The sequence below is a fragment of the Pleuronectes platessa genome, chromosome 10, assembly GCF_947347685.1.
Source record: "Pleuronectes platessa chromosome 10, fPlePla1.1, whole genome shotgun sequence".
NCBI lineage: Eukaryota > Metazoa > Chordata > Actinopteri > Pleuronectiformes > Pleuronectidae > Pleuronectes > Pleuronectes platessa.
In genome coordinates this window covers 16,152,155-16,166,685 of record NC_070635.1, presented here as the reverse complement: position 1 = coordinate 16,166,685, position 14,531 = coordinate 16,152,155, and the positions used below count along the sequence as shown (strand labels likewise).

Here is a 14,531-nt window from a genome sequence, read left to right as displayed (position 1 = left end):
GACGCATACTGATGGGAGGTGTGAACAGACATACTCACATACAATAATTACTGAGGCCACTTTTCTCCTGGGAACTGTCCAAGCTTTAGAAATGTCTACCGAAGGTTGCATGGACTTTGTGCTTTAGTTTTAGTCCTGACTGCAGTTTGGTAAGTTGCACTTGTAGAAGGAGTAAGATGTGGGACCATATCGAAAAACCAGTAGGTGGATTTCTAACCTATATATATATAATCAATTCAGTTTTCCATATGTTGACTCCATTCAACTTCATCGAAAGAACATTGAAAGCAAACCCATAGTACCAGACCAGAGTTTAGAGTGCTACACAGCAAGGGGTCTGAATACTCTGGTCTATGTCAGGTTTCAGTTTTTTCTAATAAATTTGCTAATGGTTTCCCCTAAAATATTTGTAATTTGTTATTATAGGCTGGGTGTGTGTTTATGGACAAACAGGGCAATTTCATCCATTTTAAATTACTGTACAATTCAATTAGGGAAGGAGTCAGTCTTGTCCAACCACTTTTTGTAAAACATGATGTAAAAACATGATGAGTCAGAGGGAGAGACTCAAAACCTTGAACTAATGAGCCTATAATGAGGGTGGGTTCGTGTCCTCGTGACACTAACATACAACAGACTCCAGATTCTGCGATGAGACCACATCCAGCCTTACCTCTCTTTGAGGAAGTCCACTACTCTTTTGAAGTCGTCGACGCAATACTCCCTCTTCATGTCCATCAGCACGCTGTCCGAGGCCGACTGCACAGGAATATGAAGGAAGGCATAGACACGCGGATGATTCAATATCTTAGCCATCTCCTAATGAGACACAGAAGAGAGGGAGGGATGGAGAGAGGAAGAAAAAGGGTTAGAATTTCTTATATGGAGAAAGTTATATATGGCACCATGAGTCTTTTGACCAAACACAACACTCACTTGAGTAAAGTCTGTTATTGTGTTACCGTTACTTAACTACTCTTACAATTAGCGTTAATTACCAAAAAGTCTAACAATTACTGTGGGTGTACTTAGGATAAAATAACAGACCTTCTTAATAAGTGGTGTAGCCATTGGAGTCATGTGTTTGAGGCCAAAACTCCAACTTTCCAATTATTTAATCATAAGGTTAGTCAATGCAAATGGCTCCGATGATTGATAGCCGTTAGCTATGAATGAACTGAAGGTTCCATTAACATTCCTGCCTCTCCGAAGACCTTCCACGATACACCGCCTCTCTCTTACATCTATTTCTCTTTTTTTATATATCGGAAAAATAAAAGCAAAGCAGCTCAGGCAATTCAGCGCGGACCCGTAATACTGGATGTCTACAGAGTCAAGGCTGCCTCAGTAGGAGTCCTTTGTGTCTAAAAAGAAGTAAAGAGCTTTTACAGAGGCACGCAGGTTCACAGCTCAAATCAAAATGATGAGGGTTAAATACACTGTATCCACTGAGTGTATAATTATTTCAGGCAAGTAGCTTTCTGTTGAAGGATTTGATGGATGGGGGAAATTACACACTGGCAATAATGCTGCCAGTATCTATTGTACAGAAGACTGACAGTAGGTTGTAAGTTTGTAAGTTTGTTACTCACGCTGTGAGTTAAAAACATGTGAAACTTTACTGTTGGAAATATTACCTTCAGAAGAAAGGCCACCGCCAGATATTCATTAGACAAGGATGTTCAATGGATTCCAGCAGCTGTGATAAATATATTTTCAGATGAGATCTATCTAATCAAATTGATATCACGGATTTACATCAACAGTAATATACACCTTTTAGTCAATGTATATCTCCTGCAGAAAAAAAGCTGGTTAAAACAGGATTTTCGGGAAGCAACACTGAACTTTGAGTTGTCTCTTTTTGGTCTTTTCCTTTCCCACTTTTACCAGAAACAACTGCAGCAGTGACATTCTGTCTTTTTTAATCAAACACATTAATCATAGAGCTGGCAGGTCTTTTGTCTTTCTTTCATTCTCACTTTAATTTCCTCAGCAAAAGAAGTGGAGAGAGTACAGATGTCAGATTTTTCTGATGGACATAATCAGGATGCTATCATTACCATGCTAATCACCACGAGAAGGAGAGAAAGCAAAAGAGAGGGGAGGAAGAAATGATTTAATGATTTCCTACAAGAATGAGCTGATTGCAGTCCGTCTTCTCAATTAAGATCTATTGTGGAATGTTCCCCACTTAATACAGAGACACAAAAGCATACGAGTGCATGCACGCACACACACACACTCAGACAGAGACACACACACACACAGACACAGCTCAGTTGCAGCACCACAGGGGGGTGACCACTGGAAGCCCCAAATTAGGCAGAATTAATTTGGTCGGAAAATGGAGCTTGATTGGTGACGGAAATCAGCCTGATGTGTGTGTGTGTGTGTGTGTGTGTGTGTGTGTGTGTGTGTGTGTGTGTGTGTGTGTGTGTGTGTGTGTGTGTGTGTGTGTGTGAGTGTGAATGTAAGAGAGAGAGAGAGAGAGAGAGAGAGAGAGAGAGAGAGAGAGAGAATAGAAAAGAGAATAACAGGTACATGTTTTGTAAAAGTTATTACTCTGATAATTTATTCAACTTTCCTCAGCACTAGTGCTGTGCCTGTTTGGAATGGACTGTTTTCTTGACCTGTGGTGAGGCTGGTTGCAGCTTTCTATTCTGACACTGTAAACGGGACCTGCAGTAATTGAGCTGGTGCAGGTGAAGGCCGGCGGCAGCACTCAGTCCACAGAAGCCTGAAGCTGCACCGCCGCTGCCGCACAAACAGCTGTTCACCTGTTTATTCAAAGCTCCTCTCGGGAAACAGAAGGAAGAACTGGAAAAGTCGCAGAGCACTGGTCTTCTGCTTATTCAAAAATGTATTTCTATTGAAAATCAAATTTGTGAACCTAATTAGAATCAACAACCATTTGATTGCAATTCATCAAAGTTAAAGAAATGAAGAACAACCACCTCCCTAGTCAACAGTTGATCAGATAACATACATATGATTAAAACACATTATTATAGATGGTAATGATCGGTGTGATTTTTACTTATATACACATTTATAGATACTTTCTCTGTATGTGCCTTTCCAAAGAATTTTCAAAGTGAAACTCACTTCAAGTCTTCGAGTGAATTTATTTAAGTGAGTAAGTAGAAATTCATTAATAACATGCTCATTTGCTTCAAGCAGAGAGAAATTACAGGGTCTTTAAAATAAAGTTCTTTCAAAGTGACCAGTCTCTTTATAAAGAAACAGGTAATACATTTTCAAGGTAAAGATTTATTACTGTACATGTGTGTCTGAGTATGTGTGTTTCCATTCATGTGTGTGTGTGTGTGTGTGTGTTATAGTTTACAGTTTTTTCACACAACACACAAAGAGTGTTAAATGATTCTCCAGTGTCATTGGGTCCACAGGGTTAGGGTTAGACAATCACAACACCCCACTGACCACAATCTATCCCACCGATCATGTGTGTAAGTGTGTGTGTGGGCATGCATAAAGCCCATGCATGTGTTTTGCGAGGGAGAATGGGGTCTCAGCAGATGGCACGGTAGTTTGAGTATCACAACACTGCTGATGACAACTGGGGATTAATCTATTAGGGGAGGACTTTTCATTCGCACAAGCCATTTGTCATGTGTGTGCGTCTGTCTGTGAGTGTGCGTCCCGTCCTCCCATGATTAAACAGCACACTGATATGAATCTCTCTTGTTACCGATCCCTGCGGAGTTGAGGCCTTTTGCATGTTTGTCTGCCGCTGACAGACAGTTTAGTGAGTCTGAAGAGAAGATGATGCTGTGGTGACGAAGATATGGCTCAGCGATGCCCAGTGGCAAAAATTTAAGTGCTGCTTTTATGTCCTTTCGCTCCTGTGCGAACCATCCGTCTCAGAGAAAGAGGCTTAAACGGCCAAATAAGAATTTGTGCAAGTGTTTTATCTCTTAGTTATTTTTTCATACTTTGTTTTGCTTTTGTATTTATCCGTCCTGACAGTGCTTACAGCAGTGGAATATTCTCGCTCACTCTCTGTGCCACTCTCTCCCTCCCCCCTCTGGGCCCATGTCTCTCGCATTCACACAAACAGACACACAACCCTTTCATCTCTGCTTGATCAGCTCAGATAGACACATAAACCCGAAACATAACTGGCTTAACTCAAAGGATCTGATATCCAGCCCTGACAATCAGATAGGACTGAAAAGAACATATATGGGAGAAAAAGGAGAGAGGAAGTAGATAAATGCTGGTTTGGCTCCGAGCAGCCTCAATGAGGGAAGACTTTCACACTTCCACACCAACTCCCCCTTCCTCACAAAGACAAAAAGTGTGAGTCACTGTGAGCCCAGTCCTGAAAATTAATTTGGAATAATCTGAAAGAATTTTGCCCCGGCTCAGTCTTTCTTTGTTGCACCACCTAATTTTTGTGTGAAACTGATAGACACATAACTGCTGATTTGGTAGGATCAAATTGTTGCGGTTTGCATTGCTAAAAAACTGCAAATCACTTATCAATAAAGATGATCTCGCAAAAGAATAAAACAAACTCCAACTGTCTCCAAACAATGAGGTCTGGACATTTTCTGGAATTTGCCTTTTCTCACAAGTAAAAACGGAGCAGAAGATTGTCCAGGGGAGACGCTTTGAAAAACAACAGGAACATTTCTGGAACACTCAGATGACAGATGGAGCATTAGTAGAGGATAAAGGAGGCAGGACATGACGTATAAATGATGCTGTGGAAATCACGTTGTTGTTTACAGCTCATCAACATCGGCCCATAATCACCAAAAGCTCTCGTATCTTGTTGTCTTTCAAAGGTGAAATCCTTGGATGCATATTCTACGTGTATGGCAGCTCTTACTCATCCTTAGATATTTGTATTTTTTCAGCTTTATGTCCACTCGCTCTGCTCTGAGTTGTTTGGCAATTTTCCTGCTGTATTCAGACAATGGCTCACTCTGTCATTTTCCAGACATTTAACGTACGGTACCTGGAAGGAAAGCTGTGGAAAATGTCCAGAGTAGCTGACTTGGAGATTTGCGGTTTCAAATACAGCCCTAGATATGCACAGGAAAATGTGTGGAGGAACTACAAAGCAATATGTGTCTGAGTAATACACGTTGGGAATACATGTTTTACTTACAATTTGCTACTTCACGTTAATGCATGCCATACATTAATTTATATTAGCTAGATAAACAAAACTTTAATCAAATTGCTATAGAAGTGTACTGTGTAGATATTAGCATATGGCACACGCATTATCATATTCATATTTAGCATTGGAGTAAGGACACATTGGTGACTTTAATTTAACAGCACAGAAAAAAGCAGCTGGATTCCCCAAAGTACCAACACAGAGACAGGAAGGGTTAGAGTCTGGTTCAAGTGAATTTACTGAAGCAAACACAGAGTAAGTATCACCCTGACTGCATCCACACAAACCCACACATATCAGAGTATGAGCAGAGTTCACCCAGGGGAGTCTGCAGAGGGAAAGATCCTACAAGCCGTTCCCAGGGTAGTATGTCAGGTCCCCATGTGTGTGCACTGGCGCACACGCAAACACGCAGTCGGTGGGAGCAACATTCAGCAGCAGCCAGAGAACGTGAGCTCCCCACGGTATTAGACATTTCAAACACTCAAGGCACCAGATTTTCCCTGGAGGGCAAACCAGGCCTGAAGCACCTCACACAGAGCACATGTACTGTACGGTTAAAGCGAAATTAAGTGTATGTAGCAACCTATTGTGCTGTGTGAATCGTTTGACTGTTAAGACTGTCACTTGACTGCGTTGTGGCCTTTTCCTCGTTATGATGACTGAACCGAAAATACACCCCAACGCATTATACAACTATTAGGATGTTTTCTGCAGGAAACTGAAACTAGTTCAGTTCATTCTTTTGCAGTATTCTTTTCACCTTTGATAAACTGAGGAATAAAGCACAATATAAAAGCCCAATCAAAGATCACTGCTGGAATTTCAAATTGCAAATGGGCAGCTACCCTTTAAATCTCCATTGTTCAAAAGTCAAAATGCAACACAATGATTCGGAAAGAACCTAATTCACTGCATTAAGTCAGGAGCCATGATTTAGAGTCACATCAGAATAGCTTCAGCGTGAGCATTCATTTGGTGCCCGGTCCCTCACACAATGCTACATTAGGCCTCTAATGTGAAGAGGCTCCCCAAGGCTTCATTAAAATGAAAAAAGGTCTGAGAGGGTCTGTCCAAGTGTGTGTGTGCCCGCACAGCTGTGCATGTGTTCTCGTCTGAGTGTGAAGGTGAGGGATCTGTGCAGATATGTGTGTGTGTGTGTGTGTGTGAGAGAGACTGTGTGTCTATGTGTAATTATGTGTGTGAACGTGAATGTCCTGGGTATGAAAAATATCAGCCGATTCAGAAGATGGAGTTTTCACTTCATTATGGGTATTTGGTAGTTTGTCAACCTTTTCAAGGCCCATTGGGGCTGCAGGGAACTGTGGATTTAATGTAAATAGATAAATAAATAGTGATTTAATAGTTAAATCACAGGTTATGTTTAGTCCCATGTCCCCTCACTTACTGCCAGCACAGCCATTAGGGACAATTTGTGGTTCAGTATCTTGCCCAAGGACAATCAGGCACATTGTGGGGGAGAATGGGATCGAACTGCAGACCCTATAGTGGACGACCCGCTCGCTTTACAGCAATTCATGTTTTCTCAAAATGTACGGTTAAGACATGTTGTTTACAGCTGGATGCAAACCAACTCTCCAAAACAAAATATCTGTTTACAGTTTTGAATTCTAGTTATAAAAACCTTGGTTGAATTAAAGTGGAGTGAGACGTAAAGTGAAATGACTTGTTCGTGACGTTACAGTCATCGCAGCACTGTTTCACAGAACTGACTGTGTAGGTGTGAATGACATATCTGATGTCTCTCTGCTATAACTGAGATCAGCTCTGAGGGAGGAGGTTTAATAGACAACTGCTATTTCATTCATCTCAGCCTGACTGACTCCTACTTTCACACCTCATTTACTGAGTCAGCTACCATGCCAGACTCATCCGCATACACAGGCTTGCACGTGTGCATGCACTGGAATCCACGCACACCTTATATAATCAGCTGACCTACCGACAGCCACTTAGTTATTTATTAACAGGCGGATGGACACACGGAAAGTCAGCTACAAAAAAATTGCAGTATTAAGGATAAGGATGATGAGGATAAAATGTCAGTGAGGTGAGGAACAAAGTCGTCGCATTGTTACATGCAGCCACTCAAACAGGAACCAGCGAAGGCACTATGTAATCAACAAAAATGTCAGAGACAAGTGGCCCATGAGAGGCGATTTGGGCCTTTAACTGCTCCAATCAGCAAATGGTGCTGTGAAGCTGTCTGCATCTGTCGGGGGGGGGGAACAGGCGCTACAAAGGAAGAAATTGCGTGTTCTTGTGTGATAGAGGGAGACAGTGATTTCAGTGAGTACGTGTGAGAGAGGATCATCTTTTAGGGGGAAGTGGAGAAGTTCCTTGGCCTTTTCAGCTTCAATTAAAGCCATTTGGTATGATGCTGTTATATAAGCAGCGGGGTCCTTCAAAGGAAAAGACAGTGGGATACAATTTGGCCTTTACAGAAGAGGAAGGCTAAATCTATCTCCCGAGTTTTGGCTTTCATCATCGTCATCATCACCCTGCCACTCGTATTTCTGTGATTACAACCATCATGAGAAAAAATTGGAGAAAAGGAGCGGAAGTAAAGTAAAGGCAGAGTAGGTAGGAGGAGGAAAAAGTTGTGACATGCACGTATTTATTCATATATAAGTGTGTGTGTGTGTGTGTGTCTTTGTCACTTTAGACGTGGAGGAGACGTGTCCATCTCATCCATAATGTCATCGTTTTCAGGACATGTGACATTGTGACACTGTCGCTGAAGTACTTGCAGGCAAAACACCTTTGTGTTACCGCTCTTGGCCTTTTTCAGACAATGGCTGACGATCTAACCACCGGGAGCGATATTGAAACAATTACAGCAGAGCTTCATTGGATAAAAAATACAAAATAAATAAAAACCATGAAAGTCACAAAGTGTTATAAAATTGGTAGTGATGTATAATAAAAAAACAAATGTTTAAGCTGTCAGATGTTTTTAATTTCATGTCTCTATCGGCTCTTAAGAAAACCCTCAGGTTTTAGGTTGTTGCTCTTAAACAACACTTTTAGAGTTTGTTGATATACAACATCTTAAGTGTTAATGTTTTTTTTTGTTTTTTTTTTAAGATCCATTTATTCGTCCCAAACACATGCACAGACATGCAAAGGCACACTCATGCAGGTAGGGAAATTTAATCTCTGCTTTTTACCCATCTGGTGCAGGACACACAGAGCAGTGAGCGACCATGTACGGCGCTCGGGGAGCAGATGTTGGGGGAGTGAGGTGCCTTGCTCAGGGGCACTAGACAGGGTAGGGAGACTCTTGGATTTAAAACTGGCCAAAAGAATGGGAAGGAAAAACTGGTAAAAAGCTAACCAAGAAACAATTAAACAATCGTTTTATTTTTTTCTGGTGAGTTTTTATGTTGGGCCATATAACAACTGTCAGAGTAAGATTAAAAAAGAGGGAAATTGTGGAGGAGGGGAGGGAAGACGTGAAGAGGGGCTCATAGGGAAGCGGAGAAAGGGTAAATGGAGCACAGGAGCAACAAAAGACAATGATAAGTTAAAGACGAGCACTCTTATCTTTCCTTATGTAGGTTAATTGACTGAGGATTCAGACCTAAAAGATATAATTCAATTCAAAGTATGGACGTTAACAATGAAAGGGCCAGTAGCATATGAAATGTTTCTTAACACACACACACACACACACAGAACAAGCCAGTGTGGCGTCCTACTATATTTCTAATTATCAGTTAATTGTTATTCCCTATCATTAGAAGGGTGGGTTTTTAATTGTAATGTAGCCAAGCAGAAAGCCTACCTATACATGTGGGGGACAATTAGCCACCTCCATTAACCCCTGGTTAATTACAACCTCCATTGCTGCTTCCCACAGCACTTTCTCACCACTTTTTACCCCTCATCTCTATCCCCGGGCCTTCAGCCCCCTTTTTCCTCATTTATACCCTAATTTCATCTGAGATCTACAGTCGTCCTTGATTCAGAGGTGTATCTGTTGTTAACAAAAAAAAAAAGTTTTCTAGGTTGTCATTACCCTACTTCAGTCCACCAATATCTTCCATTTCCTTCCTCTATACTTCCACATTATTGTCCTCAGGGATGAAACGGAGTCTTTCAGTATCATATGTTGTAAATCAAATTAAAAAAAGTAAGTAGAACATTTTTATTAAATCAAAATAATCCCTCACTCATGTCTCCATCACGTTAACCTTAAGTCTGTCCATTCAAGTTTTACTTTTCTTAAACTGTTCCTTCTTTATTTATCCTCTGAAGTTGCCTCCTCACATGCACACTGCACAGCTTTGACTGTACAGCCCGAGTAAAGTCGCATTAAAAAAGTAGTGGAATTTTTGGCAATGTCCTGGGTTAGGACAAACACAAATAATAGTTTTTTGAGTTCTTGATAATCTCCATAAGCTGAAGGAAGAAGTACATTTATTGCAGAAATAGTGTAAAGTAGAAGTTTATTACAGTAGGAAGTGTGCCACACTAGTTAATTTAGATCCTTATGAACTTTGTTTCCATGTGCATCCGCTCATCCTACAGAAGTTCTTTCGATTATAGGGAAATTTAAACTGTTAAACTGACTTTCTCTCCAGTTTCTAGGACAAGCCCCCTAATAAAAACCCTGGATAATTACCGTATGAGCCCTGAAAATAGCAGGAGGATGACATTCTAATATGCAACAGATGCAAAACTGAAAAAAACAACAACAAAAAAAACAATACAAATATCTCAGCATTAAAGAGTTGGGCCATACACGTGGTAGACAACATCGAAAATGTCTGTGTTGTTGTGAACGTGTCTGACCAGAGAATCTCCTGCTGTGTTGTTCATGTGTGAAAGGCAAAGTCCAGAGAAAGTCTGGACCCAACTGTGCGAAATCCTCCAGTGTTAAAAAAAAAATTCATTTTGAAATGCTCTTAAAATACTAAATTCCCTCTTTTGTTCTCCAAGCCCCACATTCCCTAAAAATACAATCATTTTAGAGCATTCACACAAAAACACAAATTGCATAACTGCAGGGAAGAAACTCTTTTCTTAGTACTAGCTGAATCCTGCTTAATTTTTTCACAACAATGACATTTTGACCGACCACAAATCTAAAACTTGTTAATGTGTCTTTATTTATCCACATAATTAGCCACAGAATATGAACAAATAAAGGACAATTCTCAACAGATTACTCCTCCAAAACATCCTTCTTCCATTTAGCTCCTCTCCACTCTAACTTGGTTTATTGTCTAAAAGCAGGGGCGAGATGCGTCTATTGTGCGCCGGTGTTGGGAAATGGCGATAACATGGTACTATGTTGTTACTCGAACACTTTCAGAAACAAAGATTGTTTTAAAATTAAGATAGATTGACGGAGAAAAGAAGGCAATAAGATTCAAATGATAGAATGGGCACGTGTGACGGACGGGGCAGACATGCAACAACAGACAGAGTGGGGGACTGAGAGCCATAGAAGGGATAACAATGTCCATTGTTCCATTAGGGAGGACATTAATGACTGATAAAATGAGGTTGCTAAAGAGGACACAATGGTCCTTAATTGACTCATTACGGAAAAGAGGAGAATGGACTGCACTAATGAATGGACTGTGAGCGCTGCAGCTTAACTGCTTGGTAAGCAAAACAGAAAGGCATTCAGTTTATTAAATCTAATAGAATGATTTTATTTGCTCACTGAAAGGGATAGCACAAGATATTATAGAGACAAAAACAAAGCAGAGGGAAACAGAAAAACTCTGGAGTTCATAAGTAATTTAGTTTTGTAAATCACTGATGCATGATTATGTTTAGTGTTACTTCAGAGATAAAAAATAAAGTGTGTGTGTGTGTGTGTGTGTGAGAGAGAGAGTCTGTGTGTGTGTGTCTGTGTGTGTGTGTGTGTGTGTGTGTGTGTGTGTGTGTGTGTGTGTGTGTGTGTGTGTGTGTGTGTGTGTGTGTGTGTGTGTGTGTGTGGATACTGTACATACCTCTAGGTGTTCCAGGATATAGGGTGGATTGGTCATACCCAGCCTCAGCATGGCTCCTTCAGGTATCTCTTCCACCAGTCTCCACAGCAACGTGGGCAGATCTGTTCCTATGTCTCGACCATAAGCTCCTGTGTCTTCACTGGTCAACCAGATCTCACACACTCCCTCTGCAAAACAACAAAGATAAACCAGGTTTAATAACTTATACAAATGATTTTTTTTAATCATCTAGGCTCTTAAGAGTTATAGTCTATTGTTTTGGTGCCAGTACACTGCAGCTTTGCAAGTATCAGTGGTGATACCTTCAGGTTAAGATTTGCTTTCAAAAACCTGTCCAGTTTATTTCCGATGGACAATATGATATATCCAGAAGTAAAGTAGTCATTTTGAGAGAAAAGTGATAGGAGAGTGAGCAAGGGCAGCAGATGCAAGCCATAGTTTACAAGTAGACCAACACCACCTGCAGAAGAAACACCAGCATAGACAAACATCAGAGGCCTCAGTGAAGGTCTCTGAAGGTTCCCAGTCCTAACTTTGATTAGAGGATTGATTGATTGATTACAAGATTACAAATTCTGGGGTCTTACACCGAAATTTGTGATAGAAGTAAACTATTTAAATGAAATATGTAATACCTTAAAAAGTTCAACCTGAAAAAAAAATTGCTAGACCCCTTTTACTTGTACATACCTAGCTGCAAGAAGTTTTCTTATTTTGCTTTTCTTTAACATATGCTGTATCTTGCTGCAGAATTGTAATGTACAAAACAGGCTGAGGGCCACAATGGGACCGTGGTTGTTCTGTGTTTTATGAGGGGCTGCCCTGGAGCAATGTGAAAACTTACTGAACTCCATACATATCTATACATACATTACATAGCATTGTATTTGTAGTATAGCTATTATATATAACTTTCAATGCGAAAGAGGACCTTTTTAACTGTGATTTTACAGCCACTGTTACACTTCAGGGAAAACTCACATTTACATCCCATTGACTGGATTCAACCTAAGCACCTCATACACTGTTGGTAGTGAATGCAACCTGGGGGAGTTACTGCCATTATGTTGAATGCCTATACTTTTTCAAAGGCATTATTTTGTATCATCCCATTTAAATCCCACTTTCCCTTTCTTTTTGTATAGTTTCCTTGATGATTTACATATTATTGTTTAAACCATAAATCATAAACATATCAATATGGGGACACTTAATGTGATACATTTTTCCACTTGATTACTGAGCTCAGGTTACAAAACTACCCGAGCATCACAGCAGCTTCTCTCAAATATGATCTCCTCAGTCGTCACCTTTAGCATGTTCTTGTTGTCACTCCCTAAACGCTCCTGGACATTGGTGGAGCCCAGCTCATGACAGTCACTTACAAGTTTTAAAAATACCCGTCTTCTAATCATACCTTCCAGGAATGTGAAGGTCATATCCAGCACGAGGGGACGATACACTGCCTTCATGCTAAATTAGAGCAACGCTCACTGCAAGAGCTTAATGATCTAACTGTCATTTGGCTGCAGGTCTGGAAATGGCTGAGTGTCTGCTTTGGTTTAAGACACATCATATAATGAAGGCACACAGAGATACATTTGCACTTGCAAGCGCACAAGGGCAAATATGTACACACACACACAAACACACATAGACAAAAATTCCAATTAGGCAAACACCATCTTAGCTCTATGAATGACCACATGCATCTTTCTGTCTGTCTCTGCACAGCTAATGATAATGATGGTTGGTGTGTGTGTGTGTGTGTGTGTGTGTGTGTGTGTGTGTGTGTGTGTGTGTGTGTGTGTGTGTGTGTGTGTGTGTGTGTGTGTGTGTGTGTGTCTATGTGTGTGTTCAAAGATGTGTATGGGCCAGATAGATTAAAGATGATGACAGTATAATTGTCCACAGTACGAGAGTCTCCAAAGCTCATCATCATTGACATTAAGATGCGCTAATGATATCTGGAGCCGGCCATGTCCAAAAGACGCATCAATCAAATGTGATCAGATCTAAAAGAAAAACTCTATAAACACACTATATAACAATGCATTCACGGTAGGATGTTCATTTTTTTTTTTATTATTAAAATGATTTAATCTTTAACAATATTTTTATTTGGTTTAGTTGTATGTACGCTTACTTGTAAAAAAGTTAATGGTTTGAGTGTAAAATATCAAGCCTCAAATTCACTTTCTTGTCGTAACAGTTTGATAATGACTTCTTTGGAATCATTGCCAATGTATATATATTTTTTTTATATATTTGTATCGTCCTCTTTACTCTAATATCAGGATATGCATTGGCACCAAAACACATTGGTATATAGATAAGAAGTACCCATACTGTTGGCCACGGAACACCTTGAATCAGGGGTTTTCACTGAAGTGGTGAAAATAGCATCCAGCTGGTTGGGCTGCTGCGTCACACTATGTATTTAAGTTGGCAATAACCAGGATCCCAATTACATTTTCTGACCTTAACCATTTTATTTAATTATTGCACAACTGTTTCATTTAATTTCAATTATAAAATCATCGTTGTTTTGTTTTTTTGGTAGGATTCCCTCAGTGTTCTGGAAATGTTTAGCAGGAGCTAAATTATCCTCAGAGGTCTCTTCTTCTCCAATACAAAAACAGAATTCGTAATTAAACCTGGTAAAAGAAAAAAACACTGTAAAGGCTGTTTCATGTTAAAAAACAATGTTTCTCGGATGCTCTTGGGGGGGGGGGACAGAACGTCAGCAGGGGCTGTTTGTTTAGCTTGTTAAGAACCAGACGTTCCAATAACTAGATCCCTTCATCTGGTAAAGTATCTTGTTATAAGGTTATAAAAACCAATGAAGACTTGACTTGAAACATGGAAAAAATTGTTAGCTGTAAATGTTTCAATGCCCAGCCATCTCTGCGTTAATCTCTGTGTTAATCGAGGACCTGGAGGTCAAGCTAAATGCAGCCATCTTATTATCAGTATCCATCGATGGGTATTGATTGAGTGTCACTTCTTAGGAACATTAATGCCACAGTTGATTTGCAGCACTATTTTTCCCATTGATATGTTACATTTTTTTCCAGTTATTTTTAACCTAGTGACAGCCCAGTCCCAGGGCAGCTAGTGTCAGCTTGTTTGGACTCAATTACACCAGTTCCTCTGCCAAGGTCTAACTCCTGCCTGCATCATCTGCATCCTGACTGTTAATATTCCTACCCCATCACACCAGCAGCGTCACATCTCTGTCCCACAAGAATGTTGGCCAGGTGATCTCTTAATACAACGTCAGACTAATTAAACTGGCCTAGAAGCGAAATTGGTTCCTTCCAAAACAACATTTGTGAGATTCTACTCACACAATACCACCTAGATGGCAACCTTGTGTATTGTCT

General features: G+C 40.3%; 1 protein-coding gene across 1 annotated transcript in view; it reads right to left on the bottom strand.

Moving 5' to 3' along the window:
• Window positions 1-14,531, bottom strand: part of cdkal1 (CDK5 regulatory subunit associated protein 1-like 1) — a 236,898-nt gene that overhangs the window by 95,560 nt on the left and 126,807 nt on the right. The window contains exons 9-10 of the mRNA XM_053431777.1: window positions 11,146-11,312; window positions 674-819 (exon numbers count right to left, since the gene is read on the bottom strand). Of these exons, the coding sequence (XP_053287752.1) occupies window positions 674-819; window positions 11,146-11,312 (313 nt within the window). The remainder of the gene's footprint in view (window positions 1-673; window positions 820-11,145; window positions 11,313-14,531) is intronic.